This window comes from Myotis yumanensis, unplaced genomic scaffold (genome assembly GCF_028538775.1).
Source record: "Myotis yumanensis isolate MYYU_CA2020_CCGP unplaced genomic scaffold, mMyoYum1.0.hap1 SCAF_4, whole genome shotgun sequence".
NCBI classification, from domain to species: domain Eukaryota; kingdom Metazoa; phylum Chordata; class Mammalia; order Chiroptera; family Vespertilionidae; genus Myotis; species Myotis yumanensis.
Window position 1 is genome coordinate 87,628,928 of NW_027223755.1, and position 17,213 is coordinate 87,646,140.

General features: G+C 42.4%; 1 protein-coding gene across 2 annotated transcripts in view; it reads left to right on the top strand.

The window, feature by feature from the left end:
• Positions 1-17,213, top strand: part of TMC7 (transmembrane channel like 7) — a 51,686-nt gene that overhangs the window by 23,238 nt on the left and 11,235 nt on the right. For both annotated transcript variants that reach the window (XM_070411549.1, XM_070411550.1), the window contains exons 5-12: positions 439-521; positions 5,121-5,266; positions 8,856-9,003; positions 9,929-10,102; positions 11,388-11,545; positions 14,162-14,279; positions 14,566-14,663; positions 16,824-17,010. In XM_070411549.1, the coding sequence (XP_070267650.1) occupies positions 439-521; positions 5,121-5,266; positions 8,856-9,003; positions 9,929-10,102; positions 11,388-11,545; positions 14,162-14,279; positions 14,566-14,663; positions 16,824-17,010 (1,112 nt within the window). The remainder of the gene's footprint in view (positions 1-438; positions 522-5,120; positions 5,267-8,855; positions 9,004-9,928; positions 10,103-11,387; positions 11,546-14,161; positions 14,280-14,565; positions 14,664-16,823; positions 17,011-17,213) is intronic.

Below are 17,213 nucleotides of genomic sequence, written 5' to 3' on the forward strand. Positions count from 1 at the left end.
TTTTCAAATAAAGCTGCATGTTTATTCCCACACACACAGAGATCTTTTAGAATTGGACGTGGTTAAAATGAAATAACAATTTTATGAGTCACAAATTCTAAAACATGTATAAATATGAACCCCAAAACACAAAATACCAATACAAGCAGAAAACATTCCTATAAGTGGACCTACATGCAAAATGTACAGAAAAAAACATACATCCCAAAATGTGTAGAAAAATGAAAGGGGAAATGCTACTGTACCTGGTGCATTGGGGTTTGGTTTGCAAATAGAAAGTCACACACACATCCCTACACAAATATACCAATATATAATGACATCTAAATGTGTATACATATTTGTATGTGCATGTCTATACAAAGGGTGATAGACAAGTTATAGAGACTGTAAAGCTATTTCCACTGACCTTGGTTTTTTTGTGTTTTTTTTTTACAGATATTCAATGCACAGTATATCCAATAAGTAGTTCTGGACTCATCTATTTTTACAGTTATATCATAGACTTGCTCTCCGGCACTGTAAGTATTTAACCTAATTCTGTATTTCAGCCCTTAAGATCCTGAAAATAGGTTAATTTAAACATCAGTTTCCTGAATGTCGTCAGTGTTGGCACAAGCACCAATAAAAGGAACAGGATTTGCAGTGATCTCCTCTACAAGGATAATGTTCACCCACGCCCTCCTAGAATATGCAGGAACTATGCTTTGTCACTGTCAGCCACTGTCCTTTTCCTAGCCCCTGCCACCTTCAGATTGAACGGCAACAAAATGCTGAGTTCCTCCACAGAAAAGTCAGTGAAAATAAACCCGGGTAGAATTACTTAATTTCTCTGACATTGAAAACCTATAAGATTTGGGCGTTCTGGATCACCTGGATGGAAGCTGTGGCTCTTCTCTGCAGACATGACGCACACAGCCGTGCGTGTTGCACACGTGCACACACGTGCCCAGACATGTGTGCCCACATACACATTTCCTGAAATCCCTTAAAAGTCTACTCATCTCAGGTTAACACACCCTTCTCTAAAGTGGAATTAATCTCATCCTTCTTATAGTAGTTTCAAAAGGGCTTTTTAACATTCCTCTAAAAAATGATATTTTGTGAGCTTTCATGTTGTGAGCTATGTAAAGTGGCCATCTGCCCTCTAGGTCAGGGTTTCTCAACTCAGCACTGTTGACATCTCAGGCCCGATAATTCTTTGCCTCCGGGGCCTGTCCTGTGCACTCTAGGGTGTTGGCAGCATCCCTGGTCCCCACCCACTAGATGCCAGTAGCAGTTCCACAAGTTGTGACAACCAAAAATGCCTCCAGACACTGCTGACTGTTTCCTGGGGACAAATTGCCCCTCATTAAGAACCACTTTGTTTGATATTTATAAAAATACATTTCTGGAAGTTATTGGCATTAAAATACTGCCTTGAACTTCCACTTTTTGGAATAAATAAATAGAAAGTATTGAATTTGTCCATTGTGTTTAATTCTGAAAAAGTGCTGTTTACGTCTCTGATGTATTTCTCACAATAGCTGAGAGGAATTATCAGGTGGGTGTTGAAATGTCCACTGTGCAAGGAGAAAAGAAGTTCAGTGATTCACCCAAGTTCACCCAGCTAGTGAAAACAAAGTAGGATCAAATCCCAGAACTGCTGTTAACCCCATTTCTTTAGATTACATCCCAAAAGAGAAATCTGTAGATTTCCACACATCATAATCTTCTTCCTTATAGGAAATTGGTTTTTAAATCCTTGCTTGAAGATATGATTTTGTTGGTTTTAAGAGAGAGAGAGAGAGAGAGAGAGAGAATGTGAGTAAGAACTATCGATTGCTTGTCTCCTGTATGCACCCTGACCTGGATTTAAACCTGCAACCCTTTTTTTGGTGTACGGATGTCGCTCCAACCAACTGAGCCACCTGGCCAGGGCCTTTTAGGAAATATTCTATAGGAAACTTAGATGCACCTGATTATCAGCGTTGAATAAAGTATGCATGGCAAAGAACAGGCATGTCCAAAAGCATATTCTACAGTGATAAGAACGTTCTGGAACTGTGCTGTAAACTCTGATAGCCACTAACTTTTGAGCACTTGAGATGTGGCTAGTGTGACCAAGAGACTGAATTTCAGTTTTATTAAAAATTTAAGTTTAAATTGCCCCTAGAGCTAGAGAGATCCAAGAGTGGTTTGTCTTTGTTGAAAACAGTTAAGCCAAGCTCATTATAAAATCAGACAAATTATTTTCCTGGCCCAGTGAACCTTTACCCCGCAATGTTACATAATTTTGAGGGAGGATTAATGATAACCCTGATATCAACCCCAGGGGAATATAAACAGGTTTCATGCCGTTAGACAAGTTTTTCCGGCCTGTGTGCCCTGCCTTTGGGAGAGTTATTAAGAAGATGGGGTCTTCTGCTTCTACATTTTTTTTTTCTGTTAAAAATTTTACTTACTATAAGAATACATGGTTGTCATAAAAAACAGAATTTATAGAGTGAAGCGTGACAGGACCCCTCCTGTAGGTCACCGAACCTTGAACACTGTGGTTCATAGCCTTCTTGCCTTTTCTCATGCACTTACAAGGTCTTGCTTACTATTTAGAATAGGGATTTTCCACAGTCTAGCCAGGCCCCTGCCTCCTTTTTCCTTCTTTATAAACAGTGCCGTGGTGAACACCTCTGTGTTACCTGTGCTGCTGCTTTTGTGTATGTCCTCTTCTCACTCTCCTGGAATCTCCTTGCCATCCAACGAGGAAGTTGAGGTGGTCAGTTATTCTTCCCATGAGAAGTCAGGGACTGTTCTGTGCTATAGTTTCAGAGGTCACTTTATTATTATTATTGTGGGTTTTTTTGTTCATAGCTTTATTGAGGTGTAATTTACCTGTCATACCATTCACCCATTGAAAGTGTTCAATTCAATGGTTTTTAGTGTATTCACTGAGTTAGGCAGTCATTGCTACAATAAATTTTAGAATATTTCATCACCGAAGAAAGGAATTTCATACCCTTTGGCTATCACTTCCCACTCCCTGTTATTAGCCCTAAGCAATCGTTAATCTATTTTATTAATGATTTATGTCTCTATGAAATACTTATTTTGGACATTTCATACGAATGGAATCAGATAATATGTGGTCTTTTGTCTCTGGCTTCTTTCACTTGGCATGTTTTTAAGGTTCATCTATGTTGTAGCAGCTATCAGCTTTTCATCCCTTGTTATGGCCAAATAAGATTCCATTGTCTGGAAATATCATATTTTGTTTATTCATTCATGATGGCCATTTGGGTTGTCTCTACCTTTTGGCTATTATGAATCATGCTGCGGTGAACATTCACGTGTGAGCTTTTGTGTGGAGATATGTTTTCACTTCTTTGGGAGTATATACTTAAGAGTGGAACCACTGGGTCAAATGGTGACCCTATCTTTAACTTTTTGAGGAAATGCCAGACTTTTCCAAAGTGGCTGCACCATTTTATATTCTCACCAGCACTTATGAGTGTTCTGATGTCCAGCCCTTGTCAACACTTGCTATTACCTGACTTTTTTATATAGCCACCCTGGTTTGTGTGAAGTGGAATGTCTTTGTGTTTATTTATTTATTTATTTATTTTATTGAACTTTCAGAGAGAGAAAGGAAGGGAGCGAGAGAAACATCAATTTGTTGTTCCACTTATTTATATTTTCGTTGGTTGATTCTTATATGTACCTTGACCTGGGACCAAAACCGCAACCTTTTGGTGAATGGGATGATGCTCCAACCAACTGAGCCACCTAGGCGGGACCTCTTTCCGTTTTTTATTGGATTATATATATTTTATTGTTGAGTTATAAGAGTTCTTTATATATTCTAGATACAAGTACCTTATCAGATAAGTAGTTTACAAGTATTTTTTCCTGTTCTCTGAATTGTCTTTTTCACTTTCTTGATAGTGTCCTTTGAAGCACAAAAGTTTAAATTCGGATAAAGTCCAATTTAATTTTTGTTATTGCTATTGCTTTTGGTGTCATAGCTAAGGATCCATTGCCAAATCCAAGGTCATGAAGATTTAGCCCTCTTTTTTTTCTTATTTTTAAAAATATTTTTTATTGATTTCAGAGAGGAAGGGGGAGGGAGAGATAGATAGAAACATCCATGATGAGAGAATCATTGATCGGCTGCCTCCTGCACACTCTCTACTTGGGATTGAGCCTGCAAACCAGGCATGTGACCTGACCAGGAATTGAACAGTGACCTCCTGGTTTCATAGTTCAACGCTCAACCATGGAGCCACACTGGCTGGGCTAGCCCTCTATTTTTTTTCGTAAGAGTTTTATAGCTTTGACTCTTCCATTTAGGTCTTTTATCCATTTTAAGTTAACTTTTATATGTGGTTTATATATATTTTCTTGCATGTGTTTATCCAGTTGTCTCAGCATCATTTCTTGACAAGACTGTTCTTTTCCCATACCAAAAACCAATGAACCATAAATGTATAGACTTAATTTTGATCTCAATTCTTTTTCATTGATTTATATTCTATTCTTATATTACTACCTCACTGTCTTGATTACTGTTGTTTTTGCAACAAATTTTGAAAGTGGGATGTGTGAGTCCTCCAACTTTGTTCTTTTTTTTTTTTCAATATTGTTTTGGCTATTCTGGGTCCCTTTCAATTCTATATGAACTTTAGGATTACTTTGTAATTTTCTACAAAGAAGCCATCTGGAATTCTGATAAGGATGTGTTGAATCTGTAGATCAGTTGGGGCGTATTACCATGGATTTTCTGATCCGTAAACATGGGATGTTTTCCCATTTATTTAGATCTTCTTTAATTTTTAAACAATGTTTCATAGCTTTAAGAATATACATTTCCAGTGTTAAATCTATTCCTAAGTTTTTTGCTGTTACTGCACATGGAATTGTTTTTTAAATTTCATTTTTGGATCCCAGACCTGTGTATTTTTAATGCTCAGGTTTTATCCATGCTCTATTCCCCAAACATTAAGCAACCCTGGTACCTCTGGGATGGTTTCAGAATCTGGGAATTCAGGGATAAGTAATGACACTGGAATGTGAGTTCTTGAGATAGAGACTGGTTTCCTGAAGTGAACTTACTAGCCTGACTCATGCCTGTGACTTTGTTTTAGGGTTTCTTGGAAGAGACCTGCCTCTTTTATGGACATTACACCATTGACGGGGTGAAATTTCAGAATTTCACCTATGATTTGCCTCTGGCTTATTTGTTAAGCACAATTGCCTACCTGGCCCTGAGCCTTCTTTGGATAGTGAAAAGGTAAAGTTTACCTTATCATTGTGTTCTCTTTGAATGATCCTGATGGCTGGAGTTTATTGGAGGCCATGGACTCTGAGAGGCATTGCCCAGAGGATGAGCAGAGTCCAGGGGTGGGCTTTGCGGGGGAAAGATTTATATGTTCTGGAGACTGTGGAGATATGAAGGCAGTGGAGGAGGATTTGAGAGCTGGAGGAGCAGCCTGCAGATCGTCACTCAATCATTATTGCACACACGTGCCAATGCCATGTCCTGAAACTTATCATCAGTCTGGTGTGTATATTAACCACGTCTCTCAGATTTCAAATGGCAGAAACCCACGTCTGACTAACTGGGGCAAAGGACAGTTGAGTGGCTCAGAGAACCAAGGAAGGGAGGAAAGTAATTACAGGAAGGACAAGGATACAGATGTGACTTTGAAATATCCCAAAGCAAGAGCTCCTTCATCTCTGATTCTCCTGGTGGCAGTTCCCTTATGTGGTTGCTCTGGGTCATGGGTTCAGAAATCCTTTAAAGAAATTTGTTGGCTCTGCTTCATTCAGGTACCCAACCCTGACCCTTTAGCCGTGGCCAGGAGAACCTGGCATTTCCCCAGTAGACACGTGGTTTAGTGTCAATTTCCAGGAAAAGAAAAGCGAGGAATATTAATTACTTTAATTATTAACGAATAACTTCCCCCAAAAGTACAATGGCCCAAACACAGTAGACGTTGTATACCTTTCTTACATAAAGTTCTGAGTGGGACACAGGTTAGTGTGGTAGACATCTTCTTAGTCACTGTGGGACTCAAGTGGGCGGAAGTTCAGCCATCGTCAGCTTTGAAGTTCCCTTTGAGAGCTGGAAGGGAGAATAGCCATGGAGGAGTATCCTGTGGGAGGTGTTTATGGGCTAGGCCTGAAGTGATACTCATCACTCACTTTCCATTGACTATAGCTGCAAGGGAGGCTCGGAAATGTTATCCCTGGCACTGACACTATACTATGGAAGGGGAACCACAAACTTCTGATGGACAGCTTTCTGTCTCTGCCCCAAGGGGGTGGCTTGGCAGACAGGATCGTGATGGGCACCTCTCTTACCCCCTTCATTGTCCATGTGAGAGTGTGAACAGTGCTACAAGCCAGGGGGCTGTGAAGCTCCTTATCACAAGCGTAGAAGAGACCAAGATGCTGGGACTGAGTTTCCCTCCATGGAGCCTCAGGTTCACCACCACACCAGCCCCAGAGCCCAGCTGGGCACTCATAACCTGAGGCAGAAGCTATGAGATGAAAATTGCCTGGTGTGTGTCCATTCCCCAACCCAAATGGGCAGCGTATGGACAAGAAGGAGCAGTGGCTCATTTGGAGGGACAGAGAGATTCTTGTAAAGAAATGTTGGCTGACTCGGGTTCTGGCTTTGCTGCTTGGCAATGTGGGGGCAGATCAAGTTTTACAGACCTGCAGTTTAGACAATTTGGAGGAGTCCTCTTTAAGACAAAGAAGACGAAAATATCTTTTTTGAAGTATCTATATATATATATATAAAAGGTTAATATGCAAAGTATCCCCTCGGGAGTTTGACTGGGAGACCGGAAGTTCGATCGCTTGCTATGACGTGCGCTGACCATCAGGGAGTGGCATGGAACGAAGGAAGGCCCCAGCTGGCAGCCGGAAGGCCCTGATTGGCTCTGATCGCCAGCCAGGCCTAGGGACCCTACCCGTGCATGAATTTTGTGCACCAGGCCTCTAGTAAAATATAAAAAGAAACAGGACCAGATGAACACATTGCTAGAGGTGCTTCCAGGGCCTTGGAAGGGGCCCTGAAAAAGAAGTAAGTTTACTGGCCAAATAGTGACTCCATCTCCAGATTTTGCTCAAGCTCCTCATGTCTGGGTCTTGATTGCTCCCTGGGGCAGCCTGGAGGGAGGGCTGGGTGTGCTGTAATGGGGAGAGGCCCACCCCTGGAGGAAGACGTGCTAGGGTGGCAAAGAGTGTGGACTTTGGGGTTCAGAGACTGAGGCTCGAAGGTCACTTCACCTCTTTAAACTCATTTTCTTCCTCTGCGAAACGTAGACACCTGGTTGTTGGGAGGATTCGCAGAAACAAGGCATGTAAAGAACTTAATTTAATGAATGTGGGCCTGACACATTTATTAAATTAAAATCATCATCATCATCCAATTGGCCCCATTTCTGCCACTAACTGATTCTAGGGCAGTGGTTCTCAACCTGTGGGTCGCGACCCCTTTGGCGGTCGAACGACCCTTTCACAGGGGTCGCCTAAGACCATCCTGCATATCAGATATTTACATTATGATTCATTACAGTTATGAAGTAGCAACAAAAATAATTTTATGGTTGGGTCACAACATGAGGAACTGTATTTAAAGGGCCAGAAGGTTGAGAACCACTGCTCTAGAAAAATAGTGTTCTCTCCTCCAGACCTTGGCTTTCTCATCTGTCAAATGTAGGTTTGGGTTAAATCAGAGATTTTCACCTGCGGTGGTACCTCAGCGTCACCATGGAGTTTTATAAAATAACACATTCCTGAACCCTTCCACCCTGAGAGCTCCTGATGGAAAATACCAGGGTGTGACCCCACCTGGGAGTCTGCATTTTGGAAAAACACCTGGATGGTTCTGATTAACATCCTTTGCTATGAACTTTTGGCAGAATGAGGTTTATAATTCCTTTCACTTTTTATTGTCTTCACAATTCACTGGCAAATCCTAAAAACACCCCGTTTCATCTACAGTGTGTGACATTTATTATATCTGTGTCCTCAAGTGTTTTTTTTTTCCCATGAAAGCATTTGAATGAATAACAGTTATGAAGCGTGCAAGAGTTGCACCTGATTGGAACAGGTGCTGACTAAATATTGGATTCATTTACTATTTAAAATAATTTATTCATTCATTTATCCATCAATTGGATAGTGGCCACATTATGGTCCAGGCATTTTGGATATCCAGGTGGCAAGGCAGCCAGGGTATCTGCCCTCAAGGAATTTAAAATTTAATCAGGGTCAGGGACTAGAAGCATTAAACAGTTAAGTAAGATAATTGCAGAGTAGGTTCACTGCTGTGAAGGAAATGAAAGAGACTAATTTAAAGTGAGAGTCACAACTCTAGATGGGGTGGTGGGGAATCCAGGGAGGGGTTATTTGAGCTGAAACCTAAAAGATGGGAAGGAGGCAGCCATAGGGAGTGGCAGGGGGAAAACTGTCCCAGAAGAGGGTAGCAGGGACTGCAAGTGCAAAGGCCCTGGGGCAGGAGCAGAGGTGTGTGTGTTTATGAGAAGGAAAAAAAAAGCCGGTGTGGTATCAACAGAGTGGCCATGTGGCAAGAAAGATGATATCATGCAGGATCATAAAGGCTGTGTTAGAGTTTGGATTTTATTCCAGCTGTGAGAAGAGCTGTCATGTGGATGACAGGAAGTTATTTTCATCCAGGAGATGCCTGGTTCGCTGCCACATATATTTAGGATCGTCCAGAACGTGACTGTGTCAAAATGGGTGGGAAATGCCGCCACGTGTAACTGTTTTAGTCTAGACAAAGTCAATCCATGGGCTTGTATCTTGTTGTTCTCATAAGAAGCATAGTCGTGTTTTGGTGTCAGGTCGGTGGAAGGGTTCAAAATCAACCTGATCCGGAGTGAGGAGCACTTCCAGAGTTACTGCAACAAGATCTTTGCTGGCTGGGACTTCTGCATCACCAACCAAAGCATGGCGAACCTCAAGCACAGCAGCCTGCGGTACGAGCTCCGAGTGAGTGCTGCTGGGGTTTCTCTCGGTGGCTGCTTTGCCAGCACGGTGGTGCCTTGGGAGGCGGGTTTGCAGCTTGTAGAGGAGCTAGGTGGGGCCCAGCCTTCTCTAGTACTTAGCAAGCACTTTGTAATTTTCAAGAGCTTTTAGCAGAGAACAGCTTCCGGGGGTTGATCTCCTTCTACCCTTGTCCCTTCTCGAATTGAGCTTGTAAACTAGGGCTGGGAAGGGAAGTGGGGACTGGACAGTGAGTGGAAGGAAGTGGTACCTTTCCTCCTCCCCCTGCCACCCTGTTATCTTTCAACTCCGTGAGAACCTGTCATAAACATCACTTATACCAGGAAAAATAGGACAAAAGACGGAATGCTATGATGATAAGGTAGAGTGGAGTGAATATGAAAAAGTAGGAGAGTTTCTCAATAAGGAGAGAAGGAGTAATAAATAGCATTGTGATCAAACCTACCCCCCTCCTCAAACAGAGGAGGAGACAATTGTATCAAAGTTTAATAAAGTAAGATGGAAGAAATAAAATCAAATGTGTTATTTGTTATACTAAATATGAACAGACTGAATTTTATTAAAAGCAGACACCAGGTTGAGTTAAAAACAAAAACAAAAAACATGCCCACCTCACATATTGTTTCAAGAAATAATGCGTATAACATATCAGTAATATCATGAATAGGCTAATAGTTCTGTTTTCCCATTTATTGCAGTCATAATTGCTATCTCAAATAGAAGGTTCTACCTTGACTTTGGCCTTTAAACACAGAAGCTAGTTGGGCTTTATCTGGGAAGGTATCTTGGGAAAGATGAATATTTAAGGGAAGTCTTAAAGAGGGATAGGGTCTGAAGATAAAGCCAGAGGTTCCACCCCTGAGTGTCCCTTCACCCCCATGCTCACAAATGAGTCTTCTTTGCTCCTCAGGCAGATCTGGAGGAAGAACGGATACGGCAGAAAATAGCAGAAAGGACCTCTGAAGAAACGATACGGATTTACTCTTTGAGGCTGTTTTTGAACTGCATTGTTCTGGCTGTTTTAGCGGCATGCTTTTATGCAATCTATAGAGCAACTATATTCTCACAAGAACACATGAAAAAAGTAAGGACTCCTTGAAAGTTAAGTTAACTTTTACCCTTGTTGGACATTAGGCTAAGTGCCTTGTAAACCTATGAGGCAGACACCATCATCATTTATTTTACATGTCAGTCATTTGGCTGATAAGACGGAGAGCCAGAAATCAGAGGTGACCAATTTCCACTTCTAATAGAAAGAAAAAGCATCCAAGATAGAATATTTGTGGCACTACTCTCCCTGGGACTCACAATATTTAATTCCAGCTGGATTGCCCGATTTAACCCCCAACTCCTCTACTTATTAGTAGGGGCCTCAGTTTACCTAAAATAACAGTGGTTTTAAAAACTCAATTTGGTCTAGTGCAGTGATGGCGAACCTATGACACACGTGTCAGAGGTGACACGCGAACTCATTTTTTTGGTTGATTTTTCTTTGTTAAATGGCATTTAAATATATAAAATAAATACAAAAAATATAAGTCTTTGTTTTACTATGGTTGCAAATATCAAAAAATTTCTATATGTGACACAGCACCAGAGTTAAGTTAGGGTTTTTCAAACTGCTGACACGCCGAGCTCAAAAGTTTCGCCATCACTGGTCTAGTGGCTCTGCTTCATGAAATCGATCATCAGGGGCCCAGATGCCTTCCATCCTGTGGCTCTGCCACCCTAAGAGTGTGGCCCTCTTCTGTATGGTACTTGATAGCTTACCGTATAGCCAATGGGAAGGAGATGAGAAGGGCACACCCCTTCCCTTTTAAGGTCGTGAGCTGAGGTTGCACTTAAAAGTTCCACTTACATCCTTTTGGTCAGGTAGCTGTACCTAGCTACAAGGGAGGCTGGGAAATGTAGTTTTATCCTGGATAGGCCTATACTGTATGTGGCTAAATAGTCTATTATTATTAAAGAAGGAAAGAATGGCTATTATAAGCAGTTACTACAACCTTGAAAATACATTGCCCATTGATACAGAAATATGGATTGTTTTTCTTACATCTCACCTAAACAAATCCAGTAGAGCTCATTTTTCTTCTAGTATATGCTAGATCATGTTTCCTGTATTTGAACACCCAAGGAAGGAGAATGGCTTATGTTTAAAGGCCTTGTTGAATGACATGTATGTTTTATTTGCTAATGAACATGTATAGTTGAGGTTTTCCCCCAGTTTTATTGAAGTATAATCGACATACAACACTGTGTAAGTTGAAAGTGTACAGCCTAATACATATAAGTTGAGTTCTTTTAAGATCAATTCATTTGTGATGCAACTTTCCGTATTATTCTCCTGACCAGTTTTGTTATCTTTATAGGAAATTGACAAGATGATTTTTGGAGAGAACCTCTTGATATTGTACCTGCCTTCTATTGTGATCACTCTGGCCAATTTTATCACCCCAGTGATCTTCGCCAGGATCATCCACTATGAGGATTATTCCCCAGGCTTTGAGATCAGGCTGACAATCCTTAGGTAATGTCTAGACATGCCACTCAGATCACCACTTGCCCCATCCCTTGCCTCTGGCAGACATTGCTAATCAATGGTGGCACATTTTCCTGCTAAGCCAAGAATCCTCTTCAATGTTCAGACAGCTCCCAGGAATGAATCAGAGTTTGCACAGTCAGTGAAATTTCTTTGACTTAAGAGTCTACTCATCAATATTATATTTTTGGTTCATGTTTTGGCACATCGACATCTGAGGGCTTAGGGAGGGGCCCTACGAGATGTTGCTCTGAAGTTGTTAGAAATGCCTAGGGGGGTAAGGAAGTGAGAGAGAAGGAAAGGCAGCTGATAAATGGTGTGTTATTGGGCAAGTTACTGCTGTTGGTTACTGGGGCTCAGTTCTCCAACCAAACCAGATACTCTGCCTCTACTGCCTAAGGGTGGCTGGCTCCCAGAGGCATTAACTCCCCACATTCCACCCACTACCTCCATGGGTGGGCCTTGGGTAGAGAGTTACAAGTCCTTGCAGGAGGAACTTGAAGCATTTGTTGGAATAGTGAGCGCTGAGAAAATGTGGCCAGGTCACCCACAGTGTGTGCTACCATTGACTTTCTGTAAGTAGTTGTAATACCTCTTCTCAACTTTAAATAAATATTCAGTTTCATTTTTTAAAAAATGACAGGTATGAAGCAGGGCGCAGGAAGTTAACACAAATGAGTTGGAGAGGACCAGGTGGGGACCATGTGATGTGAGCATTTTTTGCTGTTTCTCAAATGCCTCATTACATTTGCATTTTTTTTTATCTCACCCAAGAATATGTTTTTATTGATTTGAGAGAGAGAGAGAGAGAGAGAGAGAGAGAGAGAGAGATGTGAGAGGAAAACATTGATCGGCTGCCTCCCATACATGGGGATTGAACCTGAAATCTAGGTATGTGCCCTGACTGGGAATCAAACCCACAGACTTTTGGTGTACATGACAATGCTCCAACCAACTGAGCCGCCCAATCAGGACCATTTGCATATTTTTTAAAAATATTCTTATTTTGAAAATTTTAAACAGAACGAATGGTATAATGAACCCCCCATGCACCTGTCACTTAGTTTCCATTACCAACATATTGTCAGTCTTGTTTCATCTCCGCCTCCACCCCCTTTTGCTTGATTGTTTTAAGCAGATCTCAGGTGACATGTCATTTCACCTGTAAACACTTCGGTATATCTCTTAAGTGACAAGGATTTAAAAATATCTATATAACCATCATGACCCCTAATAAAATTGTCAGTTCCCTGATAGAATTGCAGATGGGTTTGTATAATTGGTTTGTTCAAACCGGGGCGTAGGGTAGGGCCCTGGTTTGAACAACCAGGTGATTACCAAAGGGAAAGGAAGGTGGGGGAGTAGGCAGGGCATGGGGGAGATAAGTGGTGATGGAAGGGGACTTGGGGCGGTGAGCACACACTGTCATATACAGATGATGTGTTATCGAATTGTGTGCCCCTTCTATTCTTTAAAGAAGTCTCCTTCCCCTTGTGCTATGCCATTGATTTGTGGGGGAAACTGGGGTATTTGTCCTGTAGAATGCCCTGAAGTCAGCATTTAGTTCATTGTTTTTTCACGGTGTGTTTGTTTTTCTGTACCATAGTCATGGTAAACTTCTGGGTAGGTTCAAACTTTTCATTATATTCTGCTTCAGTTTTTCGTTATGGAAGCCTCCTCAATGACTCTGGGTTCTCATCTCACCACCAGGCACATAGTGTGAGACGGCACGCTGCCCACTGAGAAGAGTGAGCCAATGGTGTGGACTTGCTTTTTTCTACCGCCCACTTTTTAATGGCTTAAAAAAAAATTACAAACCACATAATACAAAGCATCTTAAAAAAAAACGCAATAGTACTCTCTGCCCTCCTTTATTGAATCCAGCTTCCCCAGGCAGCCCTCATCTGCTCATGCCAACATCCACATTTTTTTAAAAAAAAGTAGATTCATATCTACATGAAACTCTGCAATATGCTTTATTCATTTCTCAGTATATCAGACATCTCTCAAAGCTGATGCTTATAAGATTCAATTAGTATTTTCTTTTTTTTCCCCAGAAATGTACAATGTTCTATAATATGGCTAAAACATCATAGATTCAGGAGGTCTCAGTTTTCTTATCTTTTTTTTCTGCCATTTAAAAAATTGTTGTATTATATTAGCATAAAATCTTCCATTTTTAAAACATGTTTTTATTTATTTCAGAGAGGAAGGGAGAGGTAGAGATAGAAACTTCGATGGGAGAGAATCACTGAGGGGCTGCTTCCTGCACACCCCCTACTGGGGATCGAGCCCACAACCTGGGCATGTGCTCTGACCAGGAATCCAACCGTGACCTGGTTCATGGGTCAACGCTCAACCACTTAGCCACACCAGATGGGCAAAATTTGCCATTTTTAAGTGTACAACTCAGTGGCATTAAGCGTTGAGCCACCATCACCACTACCCGTTTCCAAAACTTGCTCATCATCCCAAACAGAAACTCTACCCATTTGTGAGTTTGCTTCTAAGAAAGGCAGCTTCTCTGCCCCCTAGCCCTCGTTCAAGGGCCCAGCCTGCCCCAGGGCCTCCTCTTCCCTTCCGTCTCTTCCTCTCTTCCTGCAGGTGTGTCTTCATGCGGCTGGCCACCATCTGTGTGCTGGTGTTCACCCTGGGCTCCAAGATTACATCCTGTGATAACTACTCGTGTGAGCTCTGTGGCTACAACCAGAAACTCTACCCGGTGAGGCGGGGGGAATGGGAACACCCTGCTGAGTGGGTCATTTTGGATAAACAGTCTCAAGGTTGAGAGAAGAATCTTGAGGTCATGGGCTTGAATTCCAGTTGATCCGCTTTCTCACTTCTAAGGGCTTGAAAACCAGTTTGTGCCGGAGCTCAGAGGAGCACCAGCTGACAGGCTCCAGAGGCAACAGGATCTGGGACGAGGATGGGCGTTGGGAGGAGTCTGGGAACCTGGCTTTCTCTGCCCTGAGTCGGGTCTCATGGTCTCTCCCCGTCTTTGGTTTTAGTGCTGGGAGACCCAAGTTGGGCAGGAAATGTACAAGCTGATGATATTCGACTTCATCATCATCTTGGCTGTGACCCTTTTTGTGGATTTTCCCAGAAAGTAAGTGTGAGGGGTATCCCCCGCCCTTTACTACCCCACTCCTCCCACCCCTGCCCCTATTGGAGGATCCTCTCACAGTCCCGGGATGAGTTCACAGTCCCGGGAAACCACTGACAACCATCCGGTGACTTTCACACAGCTCCCGGCCATCAACCCCATAGTCCATTAGGTTCCCCCAAAAGACAGTGTGAGGAGTGGAAATGCCTGTTTTTCATGAGGTTTCCAATGGGGATGACTTCCTGCCATTAGCACAACCCCAGCCCTGTCTGGGAAGACCCTCCAGGCCTCAGTGGACACCCCATTTCCTGATCTGGGTTCAAGCCCCAGCATTGCCACTTGCTAGTCGTGTGACCTTGGGCAGGCAATTCAAGGAAGGTCTGGGTATATTTTCCCACCTGTGAAATGGGGGAGTAGCAGTGCCCACCTCACAGCACCATTGTGGGAGGGGGGTTGGGGGGAGGGGGGAGGGGAGAAGGGTGTAAAAAAAAAAAACAGCACCATTGTGAGGGTTAAACGAGAAAATGCAGAGAAAAGTACTAAGAACACTCCATGCTTCGAAACTCAGCAAAACATTAGCTATCACCATTATGATTATCATTACTATTCTGTCACTTTTTAAATTATTCTCAGCATCTCTTTGAGCCTTAAGTGAAACACTGTTCACTTAAGACTTTTTTACCCAGATGTACAAATTCTGTGAGCATGTCAGAAGTCCAGTAAGCCCTTAAAATAAACACTAAAAAAGACACTGTCCTTGTGTGGTGGTATGGCTCAGTGGTTGAGTGTCTACCCATGCACCAAGAAGTCATCTGTTCGATTCCTGGCCAGGGCACATGCCCTGGTTGTGGGCTCAATCTCTAGCAGGGGGTGTGCATGAGGCAGCCGATCAATGTTAATGTTTCTCTCAACAGTGTTTCTATCTCTCCCTTTCCCTCCCTCTCTCTCTCAAAATCAATAAGAACATATTTTAAAAAGTTACAAAAAAGAAACTGCCCTTTAAAAATTATACAGCCCAGCTGGCATGGCTCAGTGGTTGAGCGTTGACCTATGAACTAAGAGGTCATGGTTCAATTCCCGATCAGAGCACATGCCCGGGTTGCAGGCTTGGTCCCCGGTGGGGGACATGCAGGAGGCAACCAATCAATGATTTTCTCTCATCATTGATGTTTCTGTCTCTTTCTCTCTCCCTCTCCCTTCCTCTCTGAAATCAATAAAGATATTTTTTAAATAAACATTATACAAATATGCCATGAATATGTGCTTCTTAACATTTTGTAAATATTGAGAATTTAAATAAATACAGGAGTCTGAAGAATAGTGAGAGTTCTTGTTTGTTACCATACCTCTAACTCCCCAAACCCATCCCACTTCTCAGAGATGGCCATTGTTAATACTTGGGGGAAGATCCAGCAGTCCTTAACCGTAAAAAGTCATTTGCATAAATACATGTGTACATAGACACACAGCCTTGCTATATAGAAGTGTTCATTTCCCCCCTTACATGGGATCACGGTGCATCGCTTGGTTTGCAGCTTGCTTTTTTCCTCCCACACAAACAAAACATCTTGAATTTTCCATGGGAGGACACATGGATTTTCCTCATCTAAGGACTGTATAATACACCACTGTATCCATGGCTTATAATTTGTCAACCCAGGCCCTAATTGTGGGCATTTAGGTATTTTTGCTAATACATGGCAGTGCTATAGTGAACAATGGTGTGTGTTTATCCCAGACCCCTGGCCTGAGGGTGTCAGTAGGAAGCTTTAGGACTTCAGCATGCTAGGTGGTAGGGTCTTCATAAGCTATTTTCTGCGTGGATGCACATGACATTGTGGGCTGAGTGGCAGGCCAGAGCACAGATACTGCCCATGTTGCTTATCGTCACCTCAACCCTGAGAACTAAATGGTGTTATAAACCCCCCATATTCCAGATGAGAAAAATGAGCCTTCTCTAAATTTATTCAGCTGCTCAGTTGTAGATCTGAGACTCAGACCCTGGTTTTATGATTCCAGAATTCACTGTCTTTTGCATCTTCTAGCCTAGTGACTAACCAGTTTCCAGATCTGTGTGGAATTGGCCCTAATTTTGTGGACGTGGTTCTGTGGCTTTGGCGGACGCTGGTGGTGCAAGTGAGAAATTGTCCCATTTGTCTCCAGGCTCCTGGTGACGTACTGTTCCTCTTGGAAGCTGATGCAGTGCTGGGGGCAGCAGGAATTTGCCATTCCTGATAATGTCCTGGGGATCGTGTACGGGCAAACCATTTGCTGGATCGGAGCCTTTTTCTCACCCCTTCTCCCTGCCATTGCAACCGTGAAATTCATCATCATCTTCTACGTGAAAGAGGTAAGGAGAGGTGAGGATGACGTGCTGATACCCGGTACCGTTCTTGACCTTGCACGGCATTCGGCACCTGTGTTTGGAGCTCACCCACATTCTGTCAGATACCTCAATTACATCCCTTATTTGATATATACTTCTGTTCTGGAAAAAAGATTTTCACATTTTATAATTTTGAGAGTTCTGTTAAGTATTGTTTTGCTCCTGTA